At 39.7% G+C, this 15,084-nt stretch overlaps 1 protein-coding gene across 2 annotated transcripts; it reads left to right on the top strand.

Annotated features, from left to right (window-relative positions):
• The first annotated feature begins 3,685 nt into the window (after positions 1-3,685).
• On the top strand, positions 3,686-13,231 carry LOC143031780 (uncharacterized). Of its 2 annotated transcripts, XM_076196049.1 has the most exons (3): positions 3,686-4,061; positions 10,298-10,391; positions 11,611-13,231. In XM_076196049.1, the coding sequence occupies exons 2-3, from the start codon at positions 10,374-10,376 to the stop codon at positions 12,637-12,639; spliced, it is 1,047 nt and encodes a 348-aa protein (XP_076052164.1). In that variant the 5' UTR covers positions 3,686-4,061; positions 10,298-10,373; the 3' UTR covers positions 12,640-13,231. The 2 variants fall into 2 exon arrangements, with proteins under 2 accessions (XP_076052164.1, XP_076052163.1); XM_076196048.1 differs by having other exon boundaries at positions 10,298-13,231.
• Positions 13,232-15,084: the final 1,853 nt, after the last annotated feature.

Here is a 15,084-nt window from a genome sequence, read left to right as displayed (position 1 = left end):
AAGAGGAAAAATCCCTTCAGGCTGCATCAAAATATCATTCATAACAATATCACCCATACACATTCTCCACTCAAACCTATTTTCTGCCTTCTACCTTCCTTGCTCAACAGACATTCCCCTCATGATGGTCGTCCCCTCAAGTTCATTCTCCCCACCTCTGCCTTCCACACCTCTTATACTAGTCTTTCACCACTCGTTCTTTCCATGTGTCCGAACCATCCCAGTAACATTTCATCAGCCATATCTGCCATCTCCTTTTCCACTCCTGCTCTCCTCCTCACCTCCTCGTTTTTCACTCTATCCAACCTTGTAACCCTTACTATACTTCTCAGACATTCCATCTCAAACACATTTAAAATTTTCCTCTCTGCCTCTCTTAAATTCCAAGCCTGTGCCCCATACAATGCCATCAACACAATCATCCCTTCATACATTCTCCTCTTTGCATCCATTCCCAGTTGCCTATTTCTCATACCACTTTTTAATCTTCCATGACATTTACTTGCTTCTCTCAATCTACAATTTACCTCCATTCCTCCCGTTCCTGCCATACATACTGAATATTTTTGTCAGCTCTGTCATTGTCACACAAAGGACTCTTGAAATACAAAATCAGTCGTTGCAAAGCAAATAAAAACAATAGTCACTACAGGTACTTTGCGCATTTTTTCCTTAAGTGCCCTTGGTTTAGCACTCTTACTAACAACAACAGGCTTCAGTCTGTGGGAGCTGTCAGCATTACCACAGGCCATAACTGACAGCCTGTCCTTTACAAGTATCCTGCCGGTAGTGCTGCTTATCTCGGTGGAAACCTGGGTGTTACTGGGCAGAGACTTCCAATGTAACCCGCTTTCATCAGCGATTTAAATTTGAAAGTCGTTAATGCTCCACTTCACTAAACTCAAGAAACCTGTCCATAAACGAATCCCCAGCATTGGCGTCGGCACTAAGCAGCTCCCCAGTGATAGCTTTGTTTACAATGGCGTGGCGCCGTCGAAACCATCGCAGCCAGCCATCACTATACTTGAAGTTGGTGTGGCTAAGATACTCAGCAAGTCTCTGTGAAACATGTTGTATATGCACGCCAAAGACGTCTGGGGGGGGGGGGTGCCAACCGCCCGTCCCCGTCCTATCCACATACACTCACTCACACCACACCACACCCCCCTTTGATCTCGAGATCAACCTACTCCTCGCCTCCTCCTTCCTCTACATCATAGTCCTGCAGCCACCTTGGCGGACGCCTGTCGCGGTGGGGTCTCCGAGACACCCCCTCCTCATTCGCTGTCGCTCCGTGGCCTTCCTCCTCGTCTTCTCCTTCACTCACCACACGCCGAACATCCAAGATATACCTAGGCACTCCCTCAACAGAGACGTTGTTCCATGAATTCACCTCTGTCACTGTCCCTCTCGTCCATTGTGACGTACACTTTCTGTCCTTTGGCCTCACCCATACCTCCTCCCCCACCTGCACTGAGGCGTACTGGGCCTTCTTCGGCATTGGCCGGCGGTTCCGGCCCTTTCAGCGGATGCCGCCAATCGTATTTGAACACGGCCTTTTGCGGGACCGAGCGGTCGTCTTGGCCTGACTTGGGGGACATGTTATACCAAAAAACTGCCTCCGTCGGCAGTAAGTTAAGGTGCCTAAGCCTCTCTTCGTAGGGCAAATTTCTGAGTCCAAGTATCATTTTGGCCATTCTTCTCTGTACTGATTCTAGTGAATTGATGTCAATTCTGTAGGAGGGAGACCAAAACTGTACCGCATAGTCAAGAATGGGTCTAACTATCGCTAGAAAGAGTTTAATAATTACCTCTGCACTTCTATTCGTTACTGTCCTAGCAATGTAACCTAATGCTCTGTTAGCTTTATTCATGGCGCTAATGCACTTTTTCCTAGTTTTAAGGTCCGGACTCACTAGAACTCCCTAGTCTCGCACTCGGTTTTCTCTAAAAGCGTGTTATCTAAGCTGTATCTATTTTTGGGGTTGTATAGCCCTACGTTTAACACGCTACATTTAGAGATATTGAAGTTCATTTGCCATTTCACCGACCATGTGAACAATTTAAGATTATCCTGCAGAATCTCTACGTCGTCTCCTGACCTAATTAGGCGTCCTATTTTAGTGTTGTCCGCAAACTTAGTAACATCACTATTTATCCCGTCGTCTAAGTCGTTATATACATAATGAACAACAAGGGACCCAAAACCGAGCCCTGGGGGACCTCATTAGTAACACCGCCCCACTTAGATTTTACTCCAGTTATGGTGACCCGCTATTTTCTGTTACTAATCCAAGCTCTAATCCATTCTAACACTTTTCCTCCTATGCCATGGGCTTTGATTTTATTTAGTAGTCTCTGTTGTGGCACCTTGTCGAACGCTTTGCTAAAGTCAAGGTAGATAATATCGTAATTATCATTGTTATCTGACGCCTTACATACTTTAGTGTAAAAGGATAGATTAGTCACACATGCCTTACCCTTGGAGAAACCATGCTGTGAATCACGAATTAAGATATGTCTTTCGATGTGTTTCCTGAGTCTATTTACTATTACTGATTCAAGCATTTTTTCCTATAACCGATGTCAAACTGATTGGCCTGTAGTTGCATATAGACGATCTATCTCCCTTCTAAAACAGGAACAACGTTTGCTTGCCTCGAAGCCGTAGGGATAAAACCAGTGTTTACTGATTTATTAAACATTTCAGTTAACTGGTCGCATATTTCAAAGTTACACTCCTTTAGCATTCTAGGAAAAAATTCGTCTGGACCCGGGGATTTTGTACCTTTAAGTCTGTCAATCTGCTTGACTACTTCTACTTTACTCATGCTGATATTAGATAGACTACTTTCTTCATCCCCTCTGAAAATCAGATCGCAGTCAGGTACTTCATCTAACCTCTCCCAGGAACTGTCCACTTCCGTCGATGATGTGAGGGCACTCCCCCCTCTGGCGGGAAGGGGGATACCAACGCTCGTGCCCTTTGACCCCCCTCCCCCCAATCGGAGGGGGGAGTTGCCAACCGCCCGTCCCCGTCCGCGCCACATACACTCGCACAATAAAAATAATAAAAATGGCAATAATAATAATTATGATAATAATAACAATAATAATAATAGTGATGATAATGATAATAATAATAATAGTAATAATAATAATAATATAGATTTTTATTTGGCAATAAATACATCAAATAAAGATTAAAGGAAAACACATAGTTCGAAATTACAATTACAGTTACTGAAGATAACACAAAAAAGCATGTGAGCTTTTTTGCATTGTGGTCATCACCAGCGGCGGCGCCAGGAATTTTTAGTTGGGGAGGCTAAGGGGGGGCTGAGCAAATTCTTGGGGTGGCTAATAGTAATATGATAATACACATATATTATCCTCATTTCAGAAGGGGAGGGGGTTAATGGTTGGGCTAGCACTGATGGCTGACAAATCTTTAGCCCTGGCAATTAAAAATTCCACTTACCAAAATTATTTCAATGAGTTTTTTAAATTTTCAATTTGCTCATTTCAGTTGGGGGGGGGCTGGCCACTTTTTTCTTGGGGGGGCTAAAGCCCCCCAAAGCCCCCCCCTGGCGCCGCCACTGGTCATCACTAGACTTATTTTACACATATCAATCCCAGTCTCCAACCCCGAGTCTCCTGCCCCCCATACCTCCAAAGCCACGACACCAGGAAATGAATATCCCTAATCGCCCGGTGGCAGAAGCCCTCTTTTAGACACTACTGTCTTTTCATTTTCTTACAGACATTCTTCCCCTCCCACAAAAATCGATCCCACGCGAGCGGCTGATCTTACCTAGCTAGTCCACTACACAGACAACATTCGTAGGAGGGGACCAGAACAGTCATGAGTAATACCAATCAGTACACATAATACACATAAACATTATCATCGGTTTGTGAATAATACAAAATGTTCGTAACATATAGGATTGAGACCAAAATTCGAGCACCATCATATTAAAGGAACATTGTATTATGCATCAGGAACTACAGAAGAGTACTAAAAGGTACCAAAACAGTATGTGTGGGTACCAGATCAGGTAAGTGGTCATTGCAAGGATAGTAATATATTTCAAAATATCAGGTAACAAAGCTTCGTCGTTGTTGCATTGAATTCTTTGTTTAGCTGACATCAACCAGAATAAAACAGCATAAGTCTTAAGTAAGACTGAAAAATTAACTTTTAAATGTCAAGAGGCATATTCCCTCCGAGACAAAGGATCTTTGATAGTTTACCGTACGAACAGCCACGAACGGCCAATTGTTGATCCAAATATTGACTGGGAGGAGATTGTTTATCTCAACCCAATTATTCACCAGTTTGATTACACACTTACTTTGGCAGTGAGTAGTTGTTCTAATCCACCCCCACCCCCCATAAAGAAATGCAGGTCCTCAAATGGTATTCGGAGGTCACAACAGGCTTTGAGTTTGATCCGTTGTTTAAATTTTTAGTCTGTCAAATACGAGATTATTAAATTTTTCTACCCGTCAATGGACAATTTCATTTAATTATATGAGTGTCCTTTTTCTGGTCAAGTGTTAGGCCTGGTTGAGAGTAATTCCAGGACAGCAGATATTCAATTACCAATCCAACTGATACCTAACCTAACTAAACCCTCTACTCCAGTAGGGATCCAGCTTTTTTGTGTAAAATTGTAGAAGTGGACACCCACATGATATAGTAATGGAAAATTAAACAATAGTTTTGTAAATTATATATTAATGTAATATACATTATTATTACCAATCCAAAGAATATAAGTTTTAGAGATATGTAGCATCCCTAAACACAGATTCTAAATTGTAATTCCTGCAGTAATCTAGAGTAGTTCCATATCTTAAGTAAAAATCTGCCTTGTTTGATTAGCTGTTGGCCCCTTGTATGAATTTGCCTTGTACAGCACATTCTATGACCTAACCCAACCAAAACCTAGCAGTGAAGAGATATGGAGGTTTGTATGCAGCTTCCCATCTTTGTAGTAGTGGAAAAAAAAAATCAGAAGTAAAGCAAGTTTACATATTTTATCTTGAACTATGCCCCCTATTTTATGACCTGCAAAATATGTATGGGGGCCTGACAACCATTGCTACATACATAGGGGTGCCCCATCTGTTATAGAATTGTAAATTGCAGCCATGTTGAATGGGTTAATTCCTGATATATCAACCTTACATTGGGATAACTAGGAACATGGGTATTTAGATAAAGATGGGCAAAATGGTTCTTCTCTGAAAATTTAGGATTTCCCCAGAGATAATCACTGCAATTTAATTCTTTCTTTCCATCTCTTCTCAGGGTTGAGATCCATTCTCTTTGTCTCGGGGCTTTGAGTTTGTTACATCTTTCTCCCTTGGTTGAAATGGAGGGGATCCTATAGAAATATTTCTTTTCACCATGCCTTGCTCTGAGCAGCATACAATCGCACAATGTTAACCATAACTACAATTCTCCAACAATTCCTTCTTGCTTGTGGTTTTTTCTCCAATATGGTGGCATAGGCACATCACATGAACCTTGACATCGTTCAGCAATGGTGTCTATATGTCGAGATCACTTCCAAATTGATGAACAAAACATAGATAGAAATTATAAACATAGAGAAGGAAGATTTATGTACAACAAAACTTTGTAGAACTAAGTAAATTTTTCCAAAACACAAATTGGGATATAAGAGGGAGTTAACAAATATGTACCAAAAAAGAAACAAAAAGAAATTTATATAAAATGTTGGTTCAACAAAAGATATAGTGAGGCTAAAGCCAGGAGAGATAAAGCATGGAAAAAATGGAAAAAAGACAGGAAAACATCCCAATGGCAAACATATTTTTAGAAAAACTTAGAAATGAATATGTAAACATATGCAGGAAAGAAAGAAGCAAATATGAAAGGGATATCATAGACAAATGTAAGGATCAACCAAAACTCTTTTACAGATGTGTAAACGACAAACTAAAGGATAAGCATGATATAGTAAAATTGTGTGAAGGAGAAAGAGTACATAGATGACACAGAGATGGCAGAAGTTATGATCAGACACTTCAGGTTTGTTTTTACAATTGAAAGCTCAACCCCGGGAGAACAAACAACTAGAAAGTTCACCCATGATGATGAAAATAAAAATAACACAGAGGGAAATAAGAGACCAAATTTAAAGCCTAGATGTCAGAAAGTCGCATGGACCAGATAAAATTGCAAATTGGATATTGAAAGAGTGTATAGACGAATGACAGATAAACTACACAAGATAATAGACTTCTCATTAAAAGAGCAAAAGGTACTGCAAGATTGGAAAGATGCAAACATAGTATCAATATACAAAGAAGGAAACAGAGAAGATCCTACAAACTTTAGACTGGTGTCCCTCACAAGCACAGTAGCAAAAATATGCAAAAAGGTTATCAGGAACAGATGGACCAAACACTAGGAAGAAAATAAAAAAAATAAACCCCAAACAATTTGGTTTTAGAAGTGGAAGATCATGCACCACAAATCTAATCTGCTTTTACTCGAGACTGAGATAATACAAGAAATAGATGGATGGGCAGACTGCGCCTTCCTGGATCTGTAGAAAGTTTTGACAAGGTACCTCACAAAAATTAATAAGTAAAATTGAAAAAATAGGAGGAATTCAAGGTAAACTATTGGAATGGGTGAAGGACTTCTTAACTGGGAGTAAAATGAGAGTGGTACTTAGAGACAAAAGTTCAAAATGAGAAGATGTAAAAAGTGGCATCCCACAAGGCTCTGTTTTGGCTCCTTTAATGTTTGCCATATACATAAATGATATGGACAAAGGAGTAAATTGTTACATAAAATTGTTTGCCGATGATGCCAAATTACTCAAGAGAGTGAAAACAGAAGAAGATTGCAGATTGCTACAAGATGACCTGGATAAAGTATGGGAATGGAGCCAGAAATACGAGATGAACTTCAACATCAAGAAATGTAGCATAATGGAATTTGGAAGAAGCAAAAACAGATTTTCGGGAAAATATACGATTGGAAACAAAGAAGTAAAGAAAGTAAACTTGGAGAGGGACCTATGAGTAATCATCTCAAGTGACTTGACACCTGACAAACATGTAAGTAAACTGTTTGGAGAGACTTGCAACTTATTAAGATCAATGAAAGGGGCCTTCGACTACATGGATGAACAGATGGTTAAGAAAATAATTACTACATTGATAAGACTGAAACTAGAATATGCTATATCAATGTGGGCACCAAGCACAAAGAAATTAGAAAGAATCCAAAGAGCGGCAACAAAGATGGCACCCACACTATCAAATTTGACATATGAACAAAGATTGGAGAAATTACAGCTGTCAACATTGGAGCAGAGAAGGGAAAGAGGCGACCTGTTATATATATACAAACATATATTTACCTAGTTGTATCCTATGGGAAAGGGAACGATGCTCATGGTGTCCTCTGTATCTCGCAGTATCTAAATTGTTCTTAAATTTGTGTATGGTTTTTACACACACTTTCATTTCATCCAGTTTGTTCCATACATCCACCACATTGTGGGGAAACCTGTTCTTTTTCAGGCCTCTTCTATAACTGTCTTTTTTGAGTTTCTTTCCATGTCCTGTCATATTTCTTGTATCCCATTTTAGTAAGTTCTCCATCTGACTTCCATACCTCTCATGATTCTATAGATGGTCAACAAGTCTCCTCTTTCTCTTCTTTGTTCCAGGGTTGGTAACTCTAGTATTGACAGTCTCTTTTCGTATGACAGTTCTGAAAGTTTGGGGGCCATCTTTGTAGTTGCTCTTTCGATTCTTTCAATTTTCCTTATATTGTTTTTGGTACTGGTCATGGTCTTATCAGTGTGACCAGTATTTTCTTCACCATTTCTTCGTCCAAGTAAGTTAATGCCACTTTTGTTTACCTCACCAAGTTGTAGGTTTCTCTGACAATTTTGTTTATCTGTTTATCAGGTGACATGTCCTTTGTGATGATTACTCCCAGGTCTTTTTCAAGTCCCACTTTCTTTAAATTCTTTTCACCAGTTTTATATTGTCCTGATATCCTGTTTTTACTTTTTCCAAATTCCATTATACTACATTTCTTGATGTTGAAGTCCACTTCCCACTTCTGACTCCATTCCCAAAGTTTGTTTAGATCTCTCTGCAGTGACTCAGTCTATTTCAGTGCTCACTTTTCTCAACAACTTTGCATCATTAGTAAAGAAGTTCATGTAACTGTCCACACCCTTGTCCATGTCATTCACATAATAGCAATCATTATTAGAACCAGTACCGATCACTGTGGAGCTCCACTAATCATCTCTTCCCAAGTTGAACCTTGATCTCTGAGCACTATAATTTTTCTTCCATGCAGGAAGTTCTCCATCCATTCCATTAGTTTACTTTGTACCCCTCCAATGTTTTTCAGTTTTGTATGTGGCACTTTATCAAAATCTTTTTGTAGATCTAGGAAAGCATAATCAGCCCATTTGTCCCTTCCCATGCAGGAAATTCTCCATCCATTCCAGTAGTTTACCTTGTACCCCTCCAGTGTTTTTCAGTTTTCTATGTGGCTCTTTATCAAAAACTTTTTGTAGATCTAGGAAAGCATAATCAGACCATCTGTCCCTTTCCTATATTATATCTAATAGTCTTGAGTACGTGCAGATCAGATTTTTGGCGCATGATCTTTCCTGTATGAATCCAAACTGTCTCGGGTTTAGTATATTATTCTCTTCTAGATGTTTGACCCATATACTTTTGATAACCTTTTCACAAGTTTTGGTTGCAGTACTTGTAAGGGAAATCATTCTGTAATTTGTTGGGTCTTCCTTGTTACCTCCTTTATGTATTGGTATGATGTTGGCCTTTTTCCAGTCTTCTGGTATTTTTCCTTCCTTAAGCAAACAACTTATTATGTTGTATATTTTCCCTACCTTTACACTCCATTACACTTTTTTACACTCCTTTAGTATCCAGTTTGCAATTTCATCTGGGCTGTGTGATTTTCTGACATCAAGGCTGGTTATTTGATCCATTATTTCAGCTTGTGTTGCTATTATTTCCCCCATAGGGAGGGAATTCTCTTTTCACCCTTCCTCCCAGTGCCATACTTTTTTCCAGTGAAAACCAATTTGAAATGTTTACTCATGACCTCAGCCATTTCTATATCTTCTGTGTATTCCATGTTCCCTTGGGGTAGTTTCTCTATTTCATGCTTGTTATTCAATTTACTATTTACATATCTATAGAATAGTTTTGGTTGATCCTTAAATTTTTCTATTATGTCCTTTTCCTGATTTCTTTTTTCTTCCCTGCATATTTTTACATATTCACTCATTCCATTTTTTTTTTTTTTCTTCTCTTTTTTCATCTTTTTTGCCATCTAGTTGGTGAGAAGTGTGGTTGTGGATTTGGATGGGACTATTTTGAATCTATTTGTGGTGAAACAGGTGTTGAATATGTTGAGGTATGGCTGTTGTATTTCTTTGGCTTTGTCTGTATTACAGTGTGTGCATGTAATGATATCATCTGTTTAGGAAGAAATTTGTATTTCTGAGGTGTGGGGTGTGGGTATGTCATACATGTATAGAATAAAGGTGGGGTAGTCTGTCCCTAAAATTTCTGGTGTGCAGTGATTGACCATTATTTGACATATAGTCATTTCTACCTGCCAAATAATATGTCATGATACCCACACAGGTATTCTACTAAATGTGACAAGAAAAAATATGTAAAGCACCTCTACAATATCTCAGGTCAATATTATTGATTATGTTTTGCTTGAATAATAACAGGTGCACGTATCAGTTTGTCTTAAACGATGTGACTTGCATCACTTTATAAGTCAGATGAATGAGATGAACTGAATAAATCTTTCTAGAGTAGTTCATTTTTAGAGTCAGGTCTTGTAAGCCCAAATGTGGAATTTTATTGAGTTAAAACAAAATATGCCTTTTTGGCCAGCTGGGCCATTCCCCATCACATCTCATGACACGAGGAAAAAGCTACAACAAAATTTGAGTCATTCTGATCATAATGGGGTGAGTATGCATGTAGATTTTGGATGAATTTCAGTACATTTCTAAAAAAGTACAAGTACAATGCAATATATCATAGCATCATCCCTGTTAGTGTTTCTACACATGTTAGGTGATGGCAAGTACAAAGAATCTGTTTAGGTACAAAGGGACTTGAGTATGAAATGTTTTGTGTACAAAACATCCACAATCTGATTACAGTGTATTACACAATTTCAAAGAGTTAGATGTCAGTCTTATAATTACATTTTTTTTTCCAGGATGAGGATAACTATCACCATTTCTTTGGAAGAGCTATCTGTAGATTTCATATATATATGATGAAATCGATCCAGTATGATATCTGCAGCACAGGTATGTCACGAGTCATCTTAGATATTGTATGATGACCCACACAAGAGAGAATCCTAACCAGTGTGACCTGTATAATTCTACTTTCTCACAAAAGGGTGATCTCAAATGGCACAAAAGTCACCTAAAAACATGTGGTGACCCACTCAGGAGAAAGTCAATCCACTGTGAGCTGTGAGATTCTGCTTTCCCAAAAAAAGATGGTATTGCAAAGCATATGAAAACCCAAACAGGAGAAACGCCTTTCCACTGTGACATGTGTAATTATGCTTTCTCACAAAGGGGTAATCTCACACAACATATGAAGACCCACACAGGAGAGAAGTCTATCCAATGTGAGCAGTGCAATGGACCTTTCTCATGAAAGAATAACCTCAAATTTAATATAGTGACCCACATTTGAGAGAAGCCATTCCAATATAGCCTGTGCAATAAAGCTTTGTCACAAAAGAATCAGCTGAAAGATCACATAATGATCCACATAAGAGAGAAGCCTTTCCAATGTGACCTTTGTGATTCTACTTTCTCACAAAAGGGTTCTCTCACAAATCATATAAGGACCCACACAGGAGAGAAGCCTTTCCAGTGTGACTTTTGTGATTCTGCTTTCTCACGAAAAAATTATCTCACACAGCATATAAGGACCCACACAGGAGAAAAGCCTTTTCAGTGTGACCTGTGCAATTCTGGTTTCTCACATAAGAGTATTCTTACAAAGCATATGAGGACCCACACTGGAGAGAAGCCTTTCCAGTGTAACTTGTGTGATTCTACTTTCTCACAAAAAGGTTCTCTCACAAATCATATAAGGACCCACACAGGAGAGAAGCCTTTCCAGTGTGACCTTTGTGATTCTGCTTTCTCAAAAAAAAGTTATCTCACACAACATATAAGGAACCACACAGGAGAGAAGCCTTTCAAGTGTGACCTTTGCAATTCTGCTTTCTCAATAAAGGGTTCTCTCACACAGCATGTAAGGACCCACTCAAGAGAAAAGCCTTTTCATTGTGACCTGTGCAATTCTGATTTCTCACATAAAAGTGGTCTTACAAGGCATGTAAGGACCCACACTGGAGAGAAGCCTTTCCAGTGTAATTTGTGTGACTCTACTTTCAAACAAAAGCATTCTCTTACAAATCATATAAGGACCCACACAGGAGAGAAACCTTTCCAGTGTGACCTTTGTGATTCTGCTTTCTTACATAAGATTTCTCTCACACAGCATATGAGGAACCACACAGGAGAGAAGCCTTTCCAGTGTGACCTGTGCGATTCTGCTTTTTCACGAAAGGTTTCTCTCACACAGCATATGAGTAACCACACAGGGGAGAAGCCTTTTCAATGTGACCTGTGTGATTCAAGTTTCTCACGTAAGAGTTCTCTTACAAGGCATATATGCACCCACACAGGAGAGAAGCCTTTCCATTGTGACCTGTGTGATTCTGCTTTCTCAGAAAAGGGTTCTCTCACACGACATATGAGAACCCACACAGGAGAGAAGCCTTTTCATTGTGACCTGTGTGATTCTGCTTTCTCACATAAGAGTGCTCTTACACAGCATATAAGGACCCACACAGGAGAGAAGCCCTTCCAGTGTGACCTGTGTCATTATGCTTTCTCAGAAAAGGGTTCTCTCACAAAACATATGAGGACCCACACAGGAGAGAAGCCTTTCCAGTGTGACCTGTGCGATTTTGCTGTCTCACTAAAAAGTTCTCTCATAGAGCATATGAGGACCCACACAGGAGAGAAGCCTTTCCAGTGTGACATATGTCATTCTACTTTCTCACAAAAGGGTTCTCTCACACAGCATATGAGGACCCACACAGGAGAAAAGCCTTTTCAGTGTGACCTGTGTAATTCTGGTTTCTCACAGAAAAGTGTTCTTACAAGGCACATAAGGACACACACTGGAGAGAAGCCTTTCCAGTGTGACCTGTGTGATTCTGCTTTTTCAGAAAAGGGTTCTCTCACAAAACATATGAGTACCCACACAGGAGAGAAACCTTTCCAATGTGGTCTGTGTGATTTTGCTGTCTCACTAAAGAGTTCTCTCACAAGGCACATGAGGATCCACACAGGAGAGAAGCCTTTCCAGTGTAACCTGTGTGATTCTGCTTTCTCACATAAGAATTCTCTCAGACAGCATATGAGGATCCACACAGGAGAGAAGCCTTTTCAGTGTGACCTGTGCAATTCTGGTTTCTCACGTAAGAGTTCTCTTACAAAGCATATAAGGACCCACACTTGATAGAAGCCATTCCTATGGGAACAGTTTGATGCAGCTTCCTCACAAAAGAATTGTCTCAAATATCACATAATGATCTGCACAGGAGAGTAGCCTTTCCAGTGTGACCTGAGCAATTCAGGTTTCTTAAAAATGAGGTCTGTAAAATGACACATGGTTATTAAAACTGTTGAGAAGCCATTCCATTGTGACCTGTGTAGTAAAAAGTGTTCCCTCTAAGTGTGCACACATGTTTTACAACTAGTACACAAAGGAAAAAATGTGCACATACAAGGCTTTCAAGATGAAATTGAATTGTTCAAGATAAACTGTATAATTTTATAATAATCAATTCAAAACAAAAGAAAGATGTGATCTTGAGAATCTGTCAATGACCATTGAAATATAAGTGTATAATTTCATAATTTCACATGTGGGCTTAAGATTGTTTGTATTGTGTTTAACGGTTATTCATCACCAGTACTTGTGCATTCAAATGAATTAAATCAAGAAGAATGTTATCAATTTCGTCCCCTCAAATTAAATAGTCTCTGAATATTTGACACAATTTTTTTTTGTATGTATCAAATTCTATTTAGTAAAGAAAAAAAAAATCGGTAGAGTTTCCTACTAAGCCCTACTATGCAAGAATAACAGCATGAGCAAAAAAGATGATGATGAAAATATGGCTACTAAAAGAGCTTTGCTTAGTTAGACATTCAAATAAGCACAACACTGAATCAAAGCCAAAGCAAATATTAGAAGTTAAAAATTATGATAAGGGGAAAGGGAGGTGTTGAAAAGGCCCATCCCGACTGTCTAGTTGACTGCAATTGAAAGGTAAACAAAGGAAAACAAAACAAGGGAACATGTCATATTCAAAGGAAGCAAATGGCGTGGTGCAAAAACAAACTTTGCCCATTAACAGGATAGGTTCTCAGAGGATGGTCAGTGTTTGATATCTCCTGTATTTCACATTATGATTTGAAAGTTTTGTTAATGCTCCACTTCACTAAACTCAAGAAACCTATCCATAAACGGATCCACAGCACTGTCGTCTGCACTAAGCAGCTCCCTAGTGATAGCTTTGTTTACAATGGCGTGGCGTCGTCGAAACCGCCACAGCCAACCATCACTACACTTGAAGTTGGTGTGGCCAAGATGCTTAGCAAGTCTCTCTGAAGCATGTTGTATATGCACACCACAGACTGGTACACATTTTCTCTCGTGAATATACCATTTATACACGGATTCATCAGTGTTATCCATGGGAAGCTGTTGTAATGTTCTGCGGGTAATGTTCGGTATGTACAACCAAGGCAGAAATCAAACTCCTGAATTCACAGTATTCTCTATCTCTAACAATCACAGAGTAAGGTGAGTACAGAAAGAAGTATATGGCGAGCCGTGGATGGGGGGGGGGCGCTCGTTCGTGGCAGGGATAGAAGTCTAGAGCTGGAGGTCCTCGATCATTGCTGGGAGAGAGGAAGTCCGGGGCTGGAGGTCCTCGTTCGATGCTAGGAGAGAGAAGGTCAGGAGCTGAAGGTTAGCTATAGCTGCGGCGGCGGTTGAAGCTGCACTGGACTATGGACTGCCTAGAAAAGACCACCCGCTCGCGCGGGATCGGTAGTTGTAGGTGAGGGGAAGAGATGTCTGTATGAAAAGATAGTTCTGTATGAAAGAGGGCTTTTGGCACCGGGCGATATCTGCTCAGGGATATCTGCTGCGTGATGTCGTGGCTCAGGAGGGATGGGCTGGAGGCTGAAATCAATGTCTAACTTTTGCTTTTGGAATATTCATTCAACAATAACCTCGACCAACGAAGAAAAGGAATAGGAGGCTTAGTCGTAGGGACAGGCAGAAGAATTGGAAAGGATTTTAGCGGTAGGTAAACTGAAATTAGAAGATGCAGTAGGAGAGAAATAAATGAAACTAATTTCAGTAGGAGAAAAGGCTTACATAGATGTTTTTGCGTGTAGTCGTGTTTTTGTTTGCAATATGCCCATGTGTGTATGATACGCATAGGTTTCCTCTATGAGGGTGTACAGTCGCTCAAAAAAGTATCGGTTGGTGGTTTTAGCTGTTCGTGGGAGACGAAGTGAAACAACAGAATCGATGTTTCTGTACAGTTGGTAGTCGTGACAGAGCTCCACCTACATATTCCCCCCGTAGAAATACGTGGTGTAGAATAAGCAATTATAATGCATGAAGATGTGACAAGATTGAAAGTAACTATATTTGCACCGACAAGAATTGTTGATATTTTATTGTTACTGAAATCACACACCCCACACACACACCTGTACCCCCTAAACTGTGGATGGAATACCAGAACTCATCTAATATATCATGTGGCAAGAGGTGACGACAAACAGTTTCTGTCGACTGTGAAGCATTATGAATGTGATACCAATTCCATTCGAAGGCGTACCAACAGTTTCCAAGTCATTTGAACAATGTGTCAGCTTA

The sequence above is a fragment of the Oratosquilla oratoria genome, chromosome 12, assembly GCF_046742065.1.
Source record: "Oratosquilla oratoria isolate Oo_2021 chromosome 12, ASM4674206v1, whole genome shotgun sequence".
In the NCBI taxonomy this organism is placed as follows: domain Eukaryota; kingdom Metazoa; phylum Arthropoda; class Malacostraca; order Stomatopoda; family Squillidae; genus Oratosquilla; species Oratosquilla oratoria.
Note: the sequence above shows the minus strand (reverse complement) of the source record. Positions and strands in the feature narration are given on the sequence as shown.